Source organism: Mastacembelus armatus, chromosome 9, assembly GCF_900324485.2.
Source record: "Mastacembelus armatus chromosome 9, fMasArm1.2, whole genome shotgun sequence".
Taxonomy (NCBI): domain Eukaryota; kingdom Metazoa; phylum Chordata; class Actinopteri; order Synbranchiformes; family Mastacembelidae; genus Mastacembelus; species Mastacembelus armatus.
The window spans coordinates 7,943,585-7,961,975 of NC_046641.1; the positions used below are offsets into that span (position 1 = coordinate 7,943,585).

Sequence of the window (18,391 nt, forward strand, 5' to 3'; positions counted from 1 at the left end):
ATGAACCTGTGACGTCGGTTCCGTGCGACGCTGCGAGAAAACATCAAACAGGTGCTGGTGTAACTTTTTAAACATGCATGTTATTATGACCAGCGTTGTGTCCTCTAAAAGTTAATGTAGGGCATTTTCAGTGAGATATATTAGGTTTCTGTGTTGTAGCAGTTTAATAACACAGTTTTTCTCGCGAGAATACGCGGCGCCTTGAAAAAAGAAAGAGGCTGATTTCGCGGGAATAGTTTGTTTAGCTCGACAACAAGGATTTAAAAAGAAAACTCACCTGGTTTAAGACGACTAACAGCTGAAGCCTGCTCTAAGGTACAGTCTGTAAATCTGTCTCTTATCCTCACGAAAGCTCGGGTTGTCTTGTGTTTGCTGTGATTAATCTTGCCCTCTTGATTTTCTAGGCTGTTGTTAAAATCTCTTTAGACAGTGACAGTTATCATGTGTGTTTGCAACAACTTAGAGCTAGATCCGTTTCTCCAAACTCCTCTTCTGTCCCTGCGCAGTCATGTTTTCCGAGCTGAGCGCCCAGAAGGACGGCTCCTCTCTGCTCTGCCGCCCCGGCTCTGAGCACCAGGGCCCGGTGTTTGAGCGGGCGTCTCCGGCCTACAGTCCCTGCTCCGAGCGCTACAGCGTCGGGGAGCGGAGCTTTAATCGGCAGTATGCTCATATTTACGCAGCACGACTCATGCAGATGAGGCCTTTGCTCGCAGAAAGAGCCCAGCAGAAATGGGGTGAGCCCAGGACAACTTCACCTACACACCGGACTCTGCAATAGCTGAATCATATTTCAGTGTATTTTTAAAATGTTTTTCTCTTGTGTTTTCCAGGTCGAGATGTGCTTATCAGGAAGCTGTGTGATCTTCAGGCAGGGGAGCAGTGTTGCGTTGTGGGGACGTTGTTCAAGCGTATGGAGCTGCAGCCATCTATTCTGAAAGAGATCAGTGAGGAGGTTTGCATATACACCAGCTAGCATCCTAGATAAAATGTAACATAAGCATCTACTGCCATTTATGTGTTTATCATTTATCTACATGTCTGTATTTTAGCACAACCTGCTGCCTCAGCCCGTACGGATCAAATATATCAGTGAAGCTGACGAGTTGATTCTGGAGGATGAGCTCCAGAGGATCAAACTTGAGGGCAGAATTGATAGAGATAAGTGTGTCACAGGTCAGGATTGCTTTATAAGAGCGAGACACTGTTACATCAATAAATGGCCACAGTGTTGCAGCTGTGAGTGCACGTGTTGCCTTCTTGTCTTACATGTCATGGTGATTCTTTCTTGGTCTCTCAGGCAGTGTTGTTGTGATATATGGCGCTGAGAGGAACGATGGGAAGTTTACAGTTGAGGACTTTTGCACAGCTGATCTCCCTTTGCAGGCGGAAAGACCTGCACTCAGCTCAGACCGGTGAACACACACACACACACACACACCTGCACAACTCAAAGCCCAGGCCTGTGTGATAACAGAGTCTAATGGTCTTGTCTGTCTTCATTCAGGTTTGTACTTTTGGCCTCGGGACTTGGTCTTGGCAGTAGTCACGCCGACAGCATGCTGGGGCTACAATTGCTGGTTGACATGGTAAGCGGGCAGCTCGGTGACCAAGGGGAGCAGAGCGGGGCAGCGATGATTTCAAGGGTCCTACTGGCTGGAAACCTTCTGAGCCAGAACACCCAGGACAAGGATGCTTCAACGAAGGTGACAAGAGCTGGGTGACCCTTGACACACACACACATAAACACACGCACACACACACACCTGTAGCTTTTTGTTAATTTGACTATTTTCAGAAAAGTTCCACATATGAACCAGTTAAAACACACAAATACTTTATTTTACTGTCTCTGTTATTCCAGGCCAAGTACCTTACCAAGAAGACTCAGGCTGGTAGCGTGGAGGCCATTCGTTTGCTGGATGAGCTGCTACTTCAGCTGGTGGTGGGTCTAACTGTTCCTCTGCATGAATATTAGCTTTATTTTTTATTTAGATTATATACATTTGTCCACTGATTTTTGCCAAACAGCGTGGAAGCTATTTCAAGATACATAAGGTTCTTGTGTGTTTGTTGCACAACATCCAGTGTCTTCTTTATGACAATATTGGATTTAATTTGATATGTGTTTCATTTGATGTAAATTTACTGGCTGGAAGAAACTGGCATTCCAGTCTATTATTTGATCCATTAAAAGTTTCAGAGTTTATTGTTACATTGAGAATTTATAAAATTTTATGTATCAATTCAGAATTACACACAGTTATTGAGGATTTTATCAGTATCAGCATATCATGTTGCCCTAACAGCATTTAATCTGCTAATGGTTTCAGCTGGCTGTCTGCTTTGATTGTTTTATTTTTAATTTCTTGACCATGTAAGTAATTAATAAAGGAAAAATGCCAAATATTTCTCGGTTCCCAGATTTGGGGATTCTTGTGTATTTGGAGTAACTTCAATACTTTGCAGTTTGGAGACAGACAGTTTTGCTATTTACTCAATTTTCTTAGATTACACAGACTAAGTAGTCAGTCTAGACAAATATCAGCAAAATGTAATGAGCACTTGTTAAAGAAAAAAAAAAAAACGTCTGCACCCTAAAACCATTAAGAGTAGGGGTTGGGATTGTGAGTAATAGAAGTATGAGGAAACCTAACATAACCTAAAGTGTTAGAATAGATGCACTTTAAAAAAAAAAAAAGTGTTTCTTGAACAGAGTCTTTAGGTAATGACAGAAAATTAGGATTATGACGTCATGCTATGTGTTACTGCCTGCTCTTGTAGGCCTCTGTTTCTGTGGACGTGATGCCAGGCCAGTATGACCCCACAAACTACACCCTCCCACAGCAGCCGCTCCACAAATGTATGTTCCCCTTGTCCTCAGTGTACCCCACCCTTCAGCTGGTGTCCAACCCATACCAGGCTAACATTGATGGAGTGAGGTGAGCACTGCCACATGCCTGCACTGACTTCCACCCTGAATTTAACATTTAGTCTACAGTGAGTGATCACGTGATACATTTCAGGATTTAATGTGTTTTCACTTAGGTTCCTGGGAACATCAGGCCAGAATGTCTGTGACATTCAGAGGTACAGCAGCATGGAAAGCCACCTGGAAATACTGGAGGAAACGCTTCGTCTCAGACACCTGGCACCCACGGCACCTGATACTCTAGGTTTGTTGGACAAATTGATGAACAACACAAACTTTCTGACTGATATCTCTTATTCACATTGTTGTCTGTACATTTTGTGTCAGGTTGTTACCCGTTTTACCAAAAAGACCCTTTCATCTTGGAAGAGTGTCCTCATGTTTACTTCAGTGGCAATGCCCCAACCTTCGAGTCCAAGGTCATTAAAGGTCAGTGTGGGATATCTCTGTGTACGCAAAAGAAACTTTTTGTATGTCAATTATGGTCTTTCTTTAGTCTTCAAAAGGACAAAATATCCACCGCACTTATTATATTTGAACAGGTTTTCCTCCTCACTAATCTGCCAGTGTGTCTTCATTTCTTTTTTCATCAGGTGCTGATGGCCAAGAAGTCCTTTTAGTTACTATCCCAGAGTTCAGCAGCACCCAAACAGTATGCCTGGTCAATTTACGTACTCTTGAATGTGAGCCTGTCAGCTTCTCCGCCTTCTCCGGCGATGAAGAGGAAAGTGAGATGAACATCAGCCACTGAGGGTGCACCTCCACACGTCTTACAGCATAATAACATTTCATGGCGTATGTTCTGTCACATCTCGCCACTACAGACAGTCAGTATCACAAAGATCAATGCATTGCTGTTAAAATTGCTTCATAAGGCAGCTTCACATGTTTCCTTTAGTGTGTTTTTTCATAAGACTGTAATAAACAAGTAGCACAAATGCCCAAGTGTTCTCTTAGAACAGAAATCAGATAAAAAGGGAACAGACACACTATTGTGTATTAACAAGTGTTTATTTGAAAAATAACTCTTCCATCCCAGCTTTTCTGAAGAAACACCGCAGAAGACTCTTTCTCTCCTCTGACTCTGTTACCAACTGTGAGCAAATGCTTTTTAAACCTTTAGTGACTGTTCATACTGTAAACAATATTTCTGCTATGGATAAAGGCTGTTAATACTTCAGCTGTTTTTTATCTGCATCCATAATAAACACCTTTTCATTGATTTAAAAAAAAAAACTGAATAATGAGTCAGAAAAATCTAGTGTGAACTCTAAGGTTGAATGAAGTCATGAGTCGATTTCTCTGTAGAGGCATGTTTGTTAAGTAATACACTATCTTTAAACAACTGGTATAGTTAAGTTTGTACATTCCCTTTGCTTATATGTTTTACGAAAACAGGACTCCTCTTTTGACTATGGACCTACTCAAAGTATAACATGGCAACGGGAAATACAATTAGGAGAGGACAGAGGACTGTGTGCGTTGGGTTTAATAGTCATCGATCTTTTACTCAAAGTTATAATCCAGAATGGAGTCTGTGTACCAACCAGGTGTCGAGGACTGTCCTTCTCCTATGATCCACGAGTCATACCAGGATGTGGTGGTCTCTGGTGTTGTGGGAATTATGGTGGTGATGGGGGTGGTGATGGGGGTGGTGATGGGGGTGGTGATAGGGGTGGTGATAGGGGTGGTGATAGGGGTGGTGGTGGGGATGGTGGTGGTTATGGGTGTTGTTGGCGGTAATGTTGTCGTTGATCTTAATTCCATTAATTTCTTCTGACGAAGGCGACGGATACGGGCTATCCTGAGCCTTTTCTGCCGTTCAGCATTAAGTTGTGAGTGTGCCCCACTGCTGCCATCAACCACACGCCTGTTGCTATTCACAACTACAGGGTACTGTGCTCTGGTGGTGCTGTAACTGAGTCGTATTGGCTTGTTGCCATGGAGGGCCATGATCTGTGGAGAATTTAAGAACAACACATTAAGTAATAGGTAGACATGTATTGTGTCTGGTCAGTACAGGATGGCAGAGCCTTGCCTGTTTAATGCGGTCCCAGTTGGACTTGGCCAGGTTGAAGCTGCAGGCGGTAGCTCCTGACTGGTAACCCACCACACACACTTTGGTGACAGGGGAGAAGCCCTCAGCTCGAGCTGTCACACGGTACTCCCCTGGGTTCAGCAGCCTCCAGTAGTCTCCTGTGGGAGCTGCAATAGCAACGGGTGGACAAACCTTTTGTTTAAAGCACAGGAGGCGCTGTATTGTGTTATAAAGTACCTGAGTTAAAACATAAGACTCAAGGAGGAGAACAGAGTAGAAGACTTTCACCAGACCTGTTGTAACGTCATGGTTGATCCCTTCTACAGAGATAGTGGCGTTTGCAATGGGGTTCCCCTGTTGATCCTTCACAATGCCCCTGATGCCACGGTGCACCTAGGCAGAGGGGAATAGTTGAAAGGCAGTTATTTTAGCATCACTGAGCTTGGTTTGTTTAACCTTGCTTGAACCACCTTTCCCATACAGAACAATATTTGCTAAAATGTAAACATCAGTTCACATCCATGCTTGCAGCTTGGAGCTGGTACCTGGGTACAGTGCTGCCAACATCGTCACTGTGATAATACTAACATGGTGTTTAGCAGATATAATGTTTACCATGTTCTCCATCTTTGTTGAGCATGTTAGCATGGCAACATTAGTGCACTGGCAACTAATGTCATTAATTTTGCACAGCATTGGAGAAAGTATGTATATTACATGCTATTACATGTGTGACTGACCTGCTCCATGAAGGTGAGCATTGCTTCTCTGTTTTTCTCCCACTCATACGCCAACTCACTCTGATGGGGGAACTTATCGCAGCCCAGGAATATGGACAACTCAAAACAGTTGGTGTGCAGGTAGCTGAAGTCATTCATACCTGTAGCACACATGCAATAGTCAGAGCCTACAATGCACATATTGTCCACCAGGGGGTGCTCTAAACATGCAGACAGTTAAAATAAACCTGGCCTCTACTTACTGCCTGTGATTGGATTCCATTTGGCCCGGTTGACGATGCCAAGCCCTCCTGTACCAGTGTCTCCATGGCAGGAACCGTGGTAGCTGTGTGTCATGGTCATGTGTGTGGAGGCATAGGAGACTGCCAACCACCTAAAGAGAGACTCGTCTGCAGTCACCCGAGCCTCATCCTCTGGCTCAGAGTACTGGTAGCCAGTGCTTTGGCCTCTATCATCCTCCTCTTCTTCTCTGTGGCTATAACCTTGGGTGTTATCGTAGCCATGGTCGTAGCCACGGTCGTAGCCCTGGTCATAGCCACGGTCATGGCCCTGGTCATATCCACGGTCATGGCCCTGGTCATATCCATGGTCATGGCCCTGGTCATAGCCACGGTCATGGCCCTGGTCATATCCACGGCCAGGGCCCTGGTCATAGCCACGGTTGTAGCCATGGTCATAGCCCTGACCCCTCCACTCCTCCTCTGGCTCAGTATATCCCCTACTTCTCCAGTCTTCCTCTGGCTCCTCGTGATAGCCCATTCCCCACTCTGTCACATCAAAACTTTCTTCTTCATACCTGTAAGAAATAAGCTATTTACCAGACTGTAACTGGTTGGAAAAGTGATTCAAGGAGAGCTAAGCAGGAGAAAAGAGGGGGAAATTTTTGAATTTATAAAATATATATATACTGTACATGTGTAAACCAGCGAAACAACAGAACACAGTGGGAGATGGAGAGAACAAGTCTTACTGTCTCTTCTTTCGACTGTGGGGTTTTTGATTCTGTGTAGGCTTGTTGAGATATAAGCTGTCATAAGGATAGGCCACGAGTGTCTCCCCGCCCTGGAAGTTTGCACCCAGCACAAATGGATAGCTTTTCATCCAGGAGATTATGGCTTTGGTTTCCACAGCAATCTGGAACAAAAACAGAAAGATCAGGATCAAAGATATGGAGAAAATAACCTATGTAGCCCAGTCATTTTTGTTTACTGACTACACCAAAACAATGTTTATGGACATACAAAGGTCATACAAACATCCATTATATAAAATGTAGGGAAAAAAAATCATATATCATACAGTGTATCTAGATTTTAGTTACTTACTGACCAGCTGCCTCACACAAAAATACCCTTTTCCTTACCGAGCTATTAGCTTCTAAATTCCCTGGTATGGGCACATGATGGTTGGGGGTGAGTTTGGGCACCATGCCTTTATCTTCAGCATCCCACAGTATGTTGTTCAGGTCAGGGAAGTTCTGGAAGATGTCAAAGCCGTCGTGAGTGAAGTGTCCAGTGGTCCAGCTACTCAGCTCTGATCCCTGTAAGAAAGAATATGGATAAAGGACATACTGAGTCAAAACACTGTATACCAGGAGGGCACAAGGATTCACTGGCATTTCCGTTTTTTGTTTGTCAGTGCAGTAGAAATATGCTTTTTTGTTTTTTCACTGACCGCTTCAAAAGCTTCTTCATGTCCATCAGGATTGAGTGAAGGAACCAGGTGGATGCGGATTCCATCCACCAGCTGCTGGGCTCTGGGGTTCCTGTCTTTGTACTCTTTGCACAGGTACTGCATGAGGAGAAGGAGCATCTCCCGACCCACCGCCTCGTTTCCATGGAGACCTGCCGTGAAGCGTAACTCCGGCTCACCTGCAGAGACAGACAGGCAACAGTTGTTTGTCTGTCCACTGTAATCTGCTGACGTCTAACTAGTACTTATTAGGATTTAAAGGAGTCACTGGTGGTGCCATCAAGGCCCTGCAGTGTTTAGATATGTAGATAGATACTTTATTCATCCCCCAAGGGGGAAATTCAGATTGTCCTTCAGCTCTTATATTTACTTTACACAGAAATTTCACTATATACAATATCAACAGTTAATGTTAAACAGTCTAATGGCTGTGGGGACAAAGGATCTTCTCAGCCTCTCAGTTCTGCAGCACAGTGAAATGAGCTTCCCACTGCAGCTGCTACTCTGTTTAGTCAGGATGCGGTGGAGGGGGTGTTGATAATTGTCCTTTACAGTGAGCAGCTTCCTCCATGTCATATCATATACATCTGCTGCACCAGCACAGTTCTTAGAGGGTCCAGCCCCGTGTCTAGCACAGAACTGGCTTTTATCACTAGTTTGTCCAGTCGCTTACACTTCCTGCCCGTAATGCCACTCCCCCAACAGACAGCAGCATAGAACAGTGTACTTGCCATGACAGTGTGCTAGAACATGCACAACATGTCACTGCAGCCATTTTAGGAAACAAGCCATTTCAAGAAGAAGATGCTTTAGGCTTTGATTTCACACAATCAGCATTTCAGACTTTTAGAAACTCTGAATGGCACATTTCAAATAATATCATTAGTTTATTATTATTGATGGATGATATGTGGAGCTAAAGTTAGGCACTTTATTTTCTCATGTTAATTACTTACAGCTGGGGAAAGTCATAATTATACTGTATTTTCTTTTATTAATATGATTCTGAAAAATAACAAGTAATAGAAATGTGTTGGGGGCAAATTATGAAATAGCAGAAAACGGAAATACTCAAGTAAAGTACAAATACCTAAAAACTGTACAAATTGTACTGAACTCAACCAATAGTTCCTTTCTTTCAGGGTTACGCGAACACCTTCCCACCTATTTCATGCTCTGTGGGGTTTCCAGAGATAACCATGGCCACAATTTCCAGTCCCTTGGAGCTGCGGCCCAGGCTGTAGATGTTGGTGATGTTGGGACATTCCTGATTCACTGACTTCATAAGCTGAACACATGAGACAATGGACACAGTCAGTGCACAGAGAACATAAATCTGTTTACACTTTAGTCGCAAAACAGCTGGTGCTTAATGCTGAATATGGAGTTAGTGTTGAAAAGTCCTGTTGCCCTCTGGTGGCTGAAATAACTAATTGAGAAAGAACGAACCATCTGTAAGGGCTTTAATACCAGTTTATAAAAAAGTGGTTTAAAGCAGACTTCCTGGTTCAATGTTCTGTTGTTTCTGGGAAAGGATTTTCTTTAGTTTGTAGGAAAATAACTGAAGATTTCCTGTGGAACTCAATCAGCATCAGACATTCAGGGGCCCGTGTGCAGGGATACTCACTGCAACCATCTCTGAGTAGCTGTGATGTTTGAACTCCAAATAATCCACCGGAGTCACTTCGTTTTGTCTGTACTGAACATCAACTGGTTCTGTGTGTGAGGGAGATACAAACAAAAATGATTAATTGATTTTGTGTGTGTTTTAGTGTTTACCTGTGTATGTATCTGTGTGTGTGAAGCTCACCAGGCAGAGGACAGCCTAGGACCTCCAGCCTCATACACAGAGAACCGTTCCAACTCTGAGGGATGATTCGAATGTAGCGGGCCAGCACAGGCTCTGCAAGCTGGTTCATCACTGGAACATCCTTATCATTGTTTCCAAAGAACAGCTGGATGAGAGGGGAAAGATGGGAGGAGAGGGTGTTAGGAAAAACGACATCATAGTGGCCGTGGTGTCCAAGGAAGTGACGTAATTTAAGTTGAACTTACCCAGTCAGCGTACCCGTCGTGGATGGTGGTCCATTCTCTGCTGTCGTTACTGAAAGCTATGAAGTAGGATGTCACGAAGTCACTCCTGAAACACGACCAGACAGGGGCAGCATGTTGAATTTAGGAATGGAAGAAACAAATATATTTATATATTTGTGTGTGTTTCGGTCTTACTCATTTAAGGAGTCTCTCCCCTGAGTTATGACTCCTGTGAACTCTGTCTCTCTGCGAGCATCTATCTCAAACCAGTGGATCCTGTCCTCTGAGTTTGCGCACCATGCTCCACCTCTCATGTTATCTTCATCTTCAGAGCCCTGGGAGCCACAGAGACCAAAACACATGCTACTGAGTCCCTTTGACTGAGTGACAGCACAGGCTGCTTATCTAATGTTGTAAGGAATGCAAATTCCTACACTGCAAATGTGTTATACAGATACCATAAGCACTTGGAGTAAAAAGACTCAGCAACTGTATGCAGAACAAGATTTATCAACTGATTTAATGACTTAGCTGCTAAGAAGATTCCTCAGCTGTAAAGATGAAAAACCTCAACCATCAAAGCAGCTAATAGAAGTGACAGACTCAGCAATAACAGTAATTATTTTGCAGCGTGCGGCTGGTGGTTATTTCAAAGCCCAACACCAGGTAAGTGATAGTTGTAGTGTATGTAAGTGTTCAGACTGGAAGTCCTGCACTGATCGTTGTGTACCTGCATGTTGAGGCGTGCTCTCTGAGGGGCAAATCTGTACTGAGACATAGATGAGGCTGAAAGCTGGTCTGGCTCAATCTTATGGGACTCCATCCCCAGGGGAGGGCACTCTGCCACGTAAGGAGTACACAGAAAATGAAATGTAGATTGTATTAGTGAAGCTAATGTTTTAATGCAAATTTGGACAGGTCGACTTACTCTTTGGTTCTTTGAAGACACGTGGTCTGCTCTTGGCCCGATCCTCTGCCTCCTTCAGCTTCTGCGCTCTCTCTGGCAGAGGACAGAAAAAGTATTAACAGAATAGATTGCACTGTCTTGGCCGAATGTTCTCTCGCTCTTTCTCTGCCCAGAAATGATCTAGGAACTCATCACCATTTTGCAAATTGCATATGCCAAGAATCCCCGAGAGGACTTAGGATTGAGTGTAGTGAAAAAAAATCCAGATGTTGTGATTTCCCTCCCAGTCCAAGTGTGTTCTAGTAACGCAGAGTCTACAACTGAAGAATCCCATCTATCACTCTCATGATTCATACTGTGAAACTGTGTGGCACATTGACATACTGTAGTCCATTGCTGATAGAATGGCTAATAGGAGCTGTCCTGACAGTGGGTATGTAAAAAATGTTAGCTCACTTGTCTACTGTACACACAGGCACATGTGGACATACAAAAGAATGCATTAACATGCAATGATACAAGTATGTGCAGACAAACATCTGCTTTTGTGACTTGGTGTTACAGATCTGTAAGTTTTAAAAAATGCTTTTCACATTAAAACCAGACTGCAGTGACCCATGCACAGAGGAAGTGCCCTCCTGACACCACTTGTATCTGCTCCAGGCTCGACTCCCCAGCTACCAGCTAATATGCAGCAGACACGTGGCAAAGAAGATCTGAATGTGGTACTGTGAGTACAGTACTTCAGAGGTGAATATTACATCAGTCTGCAAATGCTTCCCTGTTTCTTTTCTTTATCACTCACACTAATACAGTGCATGTCAAGCGTTCTCAGCTGACATGCAGCTGAGTCGCCCACTTTGCTTTCAGTTCAGCTCACAAGAGAGTCCTGAACCTTTTACGGGCCTAAGCTCCAGGTAGTTTTGGAAGGATGCAATTTAAAGTGAAGACCAAAGGCCTGCTAACATTTCCATGGGGAGTCATATCTGCATTGCCTTACAAACAAAGACCTTTGATCTGCTGGTACTTATGCACTTAGGTTACAGGCCTCGGCCTTTGCTTTGGCAACAACAGTATCACATTTTATTTGACAAGATTGTACAGTGAGCTGTTATGTAAGAAACAAAAACTATCCACATCTGGGTTTTCTTACCCTTCTCTTGCCTCTCTCTCTCTTTTTCTGCTCTTTCTCGTTCTTTCTCCATCCATTTTTCATCCGTCTCGTCCTCTTTCCTCCCTGGAAAGAATTGTGGTTAATTTTAGAAAAATATCTAATATACACCGGCACCACGTGCAGCAAGTTGTATGCCTGCCTTCCTGAATTTGTTTGATCACAAGGATCTTTTACGAAAGCTGAGGAAAGTTATGACTCTTGTTCATTCTTTTTTCTGTGCTGTTGCTTTGTTGGCAGAAGTGTCACTACAACTTAACCAGTGGGTGTGATGTAAAACGTTTGGGTATAGTTATGTTTTTGTGTGTATCTGCATACTCATTCCGTATTCGTCATAATCGTCATACCACGTCCCTTCATAAGGAGGAGCGGCTGTGTGCTCTTCTGCATAAAAGGACAAACATGAAGTCAGACGATTCACTGCTACATTATAAAACAGATTTTGAGAGATTACATGGTTTCATCTACAAAGTTTTACAGGTTAGTACAACCCACAACAAATATACTCGACTTGGATGCGACTCCAACTCCCTACCCCTCATTTAAGTTGTTAAATCTTTAATTTACATTTGCTAGGATCATAACAGGGCCTTTATTTTGTGCTACACAACAAAACTATGGAAAGGTTTGTTGACTACAACCCTCTCCTATTTGAAAAGTAGGGCAGGTTAGCTCACAAACACACCATAATGTTATTCCCATGTGCTGAATTACTCATGATTTCTCATCTGCTCCCAGCCCAAAGGCACAGATGGAACAAACATTTTCATTTGTATCTCAGCTCGAGAATGATTTTTTCACTAGATAACCTCCATTGACTTAAAAGCCACATTGGAGTGACAGCAGTTACCTGGCAGAGTTTCCACTATGATTTCAGGGCTGACCTCTTTGCCATCAGGGAATGGAAGATTATCTGGCACCTCAACTGCAGGAATGTAAAAAATTAAACAATGGAAAGGTCAAACCCAGGGATTGTGTCAGAGGCAGACTGGAAAACAGTTGACTGTAACAGAAAAAGCAGGACGAGCCAGTGTGAGTGAATCAGTGGAAAAGCTGGAAGAGCAGAGGGGCAGTACAGTGTGCTGGAAACACATGACAACATGTCCAGTGTCACAGAGATATACTGTTTCCAGCCTCTGCTCTGTGGAAAACTTTTGGTTGGAAGCTGGAAGAGACAGCAACTTTCAGCCTGAACTGAAACCTACAGTTTAGATGCTAAAGGATAACTGTCGCACATATTAGGGACTTAACTCTATTTGAAAAGGTCCCACGGTTGCAATGGTAACACAGTTTATTGCAGTTTTAGTGTCTGCTGGTCTAGATGCTGTTTCAGAGAGCTTCCCACCATTTAAAGGATTATTTTTCACTACTCCACAAACATCTTTTTAGATTGTGTGAAAAAATAAACAATCTCTAGTTAAAGTAAACATTTCACTTGGGTGATAAACCAGTCCAGTCTCTTGTGAAATCAGTAGTGATTGGGTGGTGTGGTGAATGTAGGAATCAAATCTAATCAGAAGAAAACTAAACGCAAAAAGAAATGTTGTGTAGTATCTCCAGGCATTATAATATAAATTGTGGTCTCAACCTAACTTCTTAGTCAAATCCCAATTCCATGTGTTAAAAAATCTTTTTCTTTGTTGTTACCATGACGCCCACATAAGTGATTAAAGTTTCATCTCGTCGTATATGTGTTTAATAAACTGTCTCTCCACAAACATCCTCAACCAAAACAAAGCAGGGAGAAGCAAATATTCTGACATACATGTGGCGTCCCAGTAATCACTGTCATCTGTCCCAGTCTTCCCATCACCCTCGGGGGCAGGAGCCGTCGGTTCCACCTCTTTCCAGTAGCTGTCATAGTTATCAGTCAGAGGCGTGTATGGTTCTTCCTCCTCAGGTTTCCAGTAGTCATCATAGCGGTCTGTAACAGGAGCAGTTGGTTCTTTCTCCTCAGGTTTCCAGTAGTCATCATAGCGGTCTGTAACAGGAGCAGTTGGTTCTTTCTCCTCAGGTTTCCAGTAGTCATCATAGCGGTCTGTAACAGGAGCAGTTGGGTCTTCCTCCTCTGGCTTCCAGTAGTCGTAGGGAGGATCTGTGATCAGAGTCTCAGGCTGAGGCCTGGATGGTGCGTGTTCAGCTTCCCAGTAGTCATCCTCTGGTTTCCAGTAATCATCTGACAGTAAAACAGATGGAAAGGTGGCTGATGGCAAACGCAGATGTCTCGGCACATTTTTTCTTTCATTGATCACAAGTTTCTATGTCTATGCTTTTAAATTTTTACTGCTTTTGTTTTTACAGTCAGATATGAATGAAACATTCATAATGACCTGCACTAGGGTGTGTGTGTTTTTCGGGGAGGTGGGGCACCAATCGGTCTTTTTATTGCTTACACTGCATATTTATAGTTTAGCATTCCTGTGCAGGATTCATAATTATAATTTTAAAAAGGAATAAAATAGTCACAAATGACACAAATGATAGATGCAGTGTACACAGTTGGTTAAAAAGGTATAATTTGCCATCTGGGAGAGTTATCTTTGTTACCACAATAAATTTATTCACTACAAGTTGTTTCCTCTTTAGCTTTCTTCTGAATCATAACATATTTAAAAAACTTGAAAATGTCATAAAGCTGGTCTACATTATGATTCAGCTTCAGCCTTTTGTTATGTTATATTATGTTTGACATAAATTGGGAACTTAATAATTACACTTTAAATTTGCACATTGTTTGCCATTGTGAAAATGATCACCCCATAGATATATTAAGGTTGAACTTAGATGACGCTGTCGTAAAGGTTACTGCATTTATTTAGCATAACACTTCAACGACATTGTCAGACTCAAGATGGATAGTAGTGAAAATCCGTACAACAGAACCGGAGATATCGTATTTTTCATTCCACACATTCCTCTTCCCTGTCAAAACGTGGCACGTACATTTCCCACAGTTCAACTTGTCCACACACAGTTTAGAGGTGAGGCACAGGCTACAGAAATCTGGTAAGGTGATATATTTGGTTGGTAGATCCAGCTGATTCTGACTCACTCAAGGCAATTCATCAAACTTTGCACAACTCTATCTGAAGCCTCAAAAGGCTTTTTACAACCATTTCACATACACAGTATTACTCCCCCAGAACCAGAAAACACACTGTCTATAAAACATATGTGTAAAACGGGTGGAGTTCCCTTTAAATTCTTTGTCCTTTTTAGCTATTTATGGTAAAAACCCAGTAGTACATGGTAGTTTTATTAGAGGGAGAGGAGTACAATTAGTGGAGAGATATTAGAGGGAGGGTGTGGCAGTATAAGTCATAGGTAGGTCCATTTTAAATTTTTTTTTATTTAACAGTACAGTACAATGTTACAATACTTAGTCAAACACCAACCCCTCAATCCCCACTATCTCTAACCTGGCACTATTGAATAAAGTTTATCATAATAAAAAATATAAAATATAAAGAGTAAATAAATAAATCCTCCATGTTTCTTCCCTCTAACTGTCACACTACACTCAGGTCAGACACACAAAATATTCTGTATTATCTGACCCCAAATTTTCCAGAACATATCCATCTATACATTTACTCTATACGGAGAGTCGGACTTTGACTGTAATTCGTTACATTTCTTAGCTGTGGGCACAACACGCAAAACATTTTTCTTTGACACAAATTCAAACCACGATAAGGTAACATATCCGAGTCACTTGAACGGGCCACGCTTGAATCCAGCTCAGTGCATTTATATAATGTGTCACTCAACTGTTGATACACTGACATGCAATTACGCCTTTGCTCACAGGTCCAAAGCATGTGGCTCTAATCTGCAATTTCTTCATTGCCTCTAGGACAGTTGGAAGACAGTGTAGGGTATGATTTATGTCATTTAAAATATTAATTACCCTGTGGAGCACACTGACATGTAAGTCTAAACACCCCTCTATACAGCAGAAACCTTTCTACAGAGTGTGTGATACTCACCGATATCAGGATAGGGGTAGTCTGTGTAAGTCTCTGGTTCTGTGGGTGGTTCAGTCGGGAAAGCTACAGACAACAGACAGAAACACGGTCAACAACATTCGAGTCCAGTTCCAGTATAACCAGTGATCACTGCTCTGTCCTGTCCTCACCTGTTGTGGTTGGTGGTAGAGTTGTGGTGGGCGGTGGTGTGGTAGTCGTCTGCTTGTCCTTCTTCTTTCCCTTCTTGTCGGCTTTGGGCTTTTTAGTAGCTTTGGGGCCCTTTGGCTCTTTGTTCTTCTTCTTGTCCTTCTTTTTTTTGCCTTCATCTGGTGCTCTCCTCACCCTGCTCAAAATTCCTGCGAAGATGAGGAAAACATAACTCACTCAGTTGACATTTGGTCAGAATCAAATTAAGCAATCAGAATAAATATTCATGCAGAAATGATCTTTTCACTTAATTCTCTCTGGCATGATTCCCTCTATCACTAAGCAAAAATACCAAACCCTTTGATGATCAGATGTCAAATTAGTAATTGGTGAAAGCACATTTAGTGCTGAAGGAAAACTCAAAGCTTATGCAATCCTGGTTTGTATTTTTGTGTTGATCATTTGTGAACAATCCATTTGAAAATTAAATTATACAAAAATTTCTCTCCTGCGAGGTCAAAATGCAACACAGCCAGGGAAAATCCAGACAGCCAAGTACATTTGAGTGGTTGCTTGAGATCCATCAGTATTTCCTTCTGAGGGTGTCTGAAGTACTTAGACGCTTTCATGGAAAACACTTCTCTGTCTTTCCATTAGTTGTGCTCCGCTAACCACAATTTAATTTTAATGACACAATATCTATCCAAATGCCCTATAAATATATCACTCTCACCCCAGCAACGTCTGACCACGAAAGAATAAACCCATCAGTGCAGTGAAAAAGAATTGATGTGTATTACATCTGAAGCTTAGTTAGAAAGCCCCAGAAAAGAGGTTTGCTCATTAGCCTTCAAACACCATTCTTCCAGCATGAATGTACACCAGAGCCAGCATTAATCATCAAGAGGTATGACAGTGGAAATGCTCTGTGTCATAAAATTATCTGCATTATGTTCAACTTGGTGGCTTCTCCTCTTGTCTGGTGTGAGCCAAAAAATTGTGGTGTCTTTTTTTGAATTCAGTGCTATGGAGAAGTCCTGTCGTAGTGCACAGGTGAGCACCTGGACTTTCTCACGCCTGTTGGATCTGTCAGAACCATAGCTGGACAGCTTGGATGTGTTGTGTGTGTTTAGTTAACATTAGATTGTTTTCCACTCACCTGCCTGTGCAGCTCCCTCTGTGTCTCTCTTGGCCTTATTGCTGCTTTCCAGTGGGTGTGGGCCCTCAGCAAGACTTTGCTCCCTTTCTGGGTCGTCCAGGGACTCATCCTGCAGGAGATCCCCTGCCTGCTGCTTCCCTTCAGTCTGTTGGAGATAAACTATACCCCCAGCGCTCTCTCCTCCTCTGGGGATCAGCAGGCAGCAGCACAAGCCCAGCAGAGCCACAGATGCAACCACAGTCTTGCTTTTCATACCTGCTGCTCTTCCAAGTGCAGAATCCTTTGGTTTGGAGTGTAACTTTCTGCCTCAGCTGACCAATGCTAAATCCAATTTATCCTCAAGGTTTATATTTCACCCTTTTTCTTCCACTGTGTCCTTTCCATGGAATCTACACTTCAACTCCAACAGGGAAATCTCTGCAGCTCCACACGTACCCACAGCTACAGTGTCAACCAGGCTCAGACTGGGCTAGACAGAGATGGAGTGGGAGGTGGGTAGAGATAGACAGGGAGGGAAGGGGGGTGGGCTATAGAGAGACAGAGAGAGAGAGAGAGATACGGAGCAAAGCGGCAATCCAGTCAAATGAATAGACTGGGTTCCTAATTGCCCTCCAGCTGTGGTCAGCTGAAATAACAGCGTAAGGACAGAAGATCCACTTCACCTGGCTGGCGAGTCAGAACAGGTGCAAGATTCAGACAGAAGAAGGGGGTAGGCAGAGGATGAGGGAGGGCAGGTGAAGCCTCAGACACTCAGGTTGGAGAAGAAAGCCAGATCCTTTTCTGCAGTTCTTGTTGAATTCCTTGGCAAAGAGATTTCACCCTGCAGACTCACCACAGCAGGAGTGAGGACTGACTCCTAGGACCCTGAATTCCACAAGAGGAGGAGGAGACAAGGGAAGAAGGGGGAGGATAGGGATTTTCTGTGTGTGTTAACAAAACCAAACACCACTAATCCTCAAGAGAAAGGAATTCAAAGAAAATGAAAACAGGCAGGCCCTGTTAGAGTAACGTAAATTCTTTTTCAGCCCAGGACTTCTTTTAGTTGGGAATGGATCTTTGCTTTCCACTGCACCTCTGTGGTACTTGGTGGTTCTTTCCTCAGGGTTCTGTGTAGCTCGCGTTCACCATTCTGGTGAAAATGTTATGGTAGGCAAGGGGGCCATGAAGGAGAATTGGAGCAGATGACAGAATTAAAACGATTTGCAGTTCGGTCTTTGCCTCATATTCTGTCCATTGTTTGGAGAGAGTCTGTCCTGAGCTGTAATCTCAGCACCAGCCTGGTCAAGACAAACGTCTGGCCCTCACTCATAATCCAGAGCTGTTTATTCTCAGTAGTGAATATGATGATATAACGCCATGTGAATATATTAAGTATTAAATCACAGCATTTTAGCAAACATGTCCAAATTTTCATGGAAATCTGTTTAGTCAGATTTGAACGTGTAACAACATTTATAAACACTGCAGTTAAAGAAATACAGCAGAAAATTGTAAAATCTGTTTAAAAAGCCACTGTTGTCACCTGTATATCCATGACAGATGTTTTTTTATCCAGAAATGTCTGATGTTAGATTGTTGCATAGTAATCACAACACTGTACTATTCT

General features: G+C 42.9%; 2 protein-coding genes across 3 annotated transcripts; one reads left to right on the plus strand and one right to left on the minus strand.

The window, feature by feature from the left end:
• The first annotated feature begins 3 nt into the window (after positions 1 to 3).
• On the plus strand, positions 4 to 4,145 carry pold2 (polymerase (DNA directed), delta 2, regulatory subunit). The gene is made up of 11 exons (XM_026320964.2): positions 4 to 315; positions 507 to 734; positions 831 to 952; positions 1,050 to 1,173; positions 1,298 to 1,412; positions 1,505 to 1,703; positions 1,862 to 1,942; positions 2,782 to 2,939; positions 3,046 to 3,173; positions 3,257 to 3,358; positions 3,523 to 4,145. The coding sequence occupies exons 2-11, from the start codon at positions 509 to 511 to the stop codon at positions 3,678 to 3,680; spliced, it is 1,413 nt and encodes a 470-aa protein (XP_026176749.1). The 5' UTR covers positions 4 to 315; positions 507 to 508; the 3' UTR covers positions 3,681 to 4,145.
• Positions 3,922 to 17,632, minus strand: aebp1b (AE binding protein 1b). Of its 2 annotated transcripts, XM_026320962.1 has the most exons (23): positions 16,786 to 17,632; positions 15,650 to 15,835; positions 15,501 to 15,563; positions 13,521 to 13,687; positions 13,277 to 13,463; positions 12,362 to 12,436; positions 11,830 to 11,895; positions 11,494 to 11,577; positions 10,362 to 10,433; positions 10,164 to 10,273; positions 9,629 to 9,768; positions 9,455 to 9,539; positions 9,210 to 9,354; positions 9,027 to 9,115; positions 8,564 to 8,687; positions 7,382 to 7,578; positions 7,071 to 7,247; positions 6,678 to 6,841; positions 5,950 to 6,503; positions 5,708 to 5,847; positions 5,261 to 5,360; positions 4,968 to 5,134; positions 3,922 to 4,885 (listed from the first exon to the last, which is right to left on the minus strand). In XM_026320962.1, the coding sequence occupies exons 1-23, from the start codon at positions 17,036 to 17,038 to the stop codon at positions 4,436 to 4,438; spliced, it is 3,795 nt and encodes a 1,264-aa protein (XP_026176747.1). In that variant the 5' UTR covers positions 17,039 to 17,632; the 3' UTR covers positions 3,922 to 4,435. The 2 variants fall into 2 exon arrangements, with proteins under 2 accessions (XP_026176747.1, XP_026176746.1); XM_026320961.1 differs by having other exon boundaries at positions 13,277 to 13,687.
• Positions 17,633 to 18,391: the final 759 nt, after the last annotated feature.

Coding starts and splice junctions, on each gene's coding strand:
- pold2 (XM_026320964.2), top strand. CDS start 509: ATGTTTTCCGAGCTGAGCGCCCAGAAGGACGGCTCCTCTCTGCTCTGC. Junction 1,704..1,861: donor ACAAGGATGCTTCAACGAAG/GTGACAAGAGCT, acceptor CTGTTATTCCAG/GCCAAGTACCTTACCAAGAA. Junction 1,943..2,781: donor AGCTGCTACTTCAGCTGGTG/GTGGGTCTAACT, acceptor CTGCTCTTGTAG/GCCTCTGTTTCTGTGGACGT.
- aebp1b (XM_026320961.1), bottom strand. CDS start 17,038: ATGAAAAGCAAGACTGTGGTTGCATCTGTGGCTCTGCTGGGCTTGTGC. Junction 13,688..15,500: donor CTACCCCTATCCTGATATCG/GTGAGTATCACA, acceptor TTTTACTGTCAG/ATGATTACTGGAAACCAGAG. Junction 9,355..9,454: donor ACGACGGGTACGCTGACTGG/GTAAGTTCAACT, acceptor CCTCTCATCCAG/CTGTTCTTTGGAAACAATGA.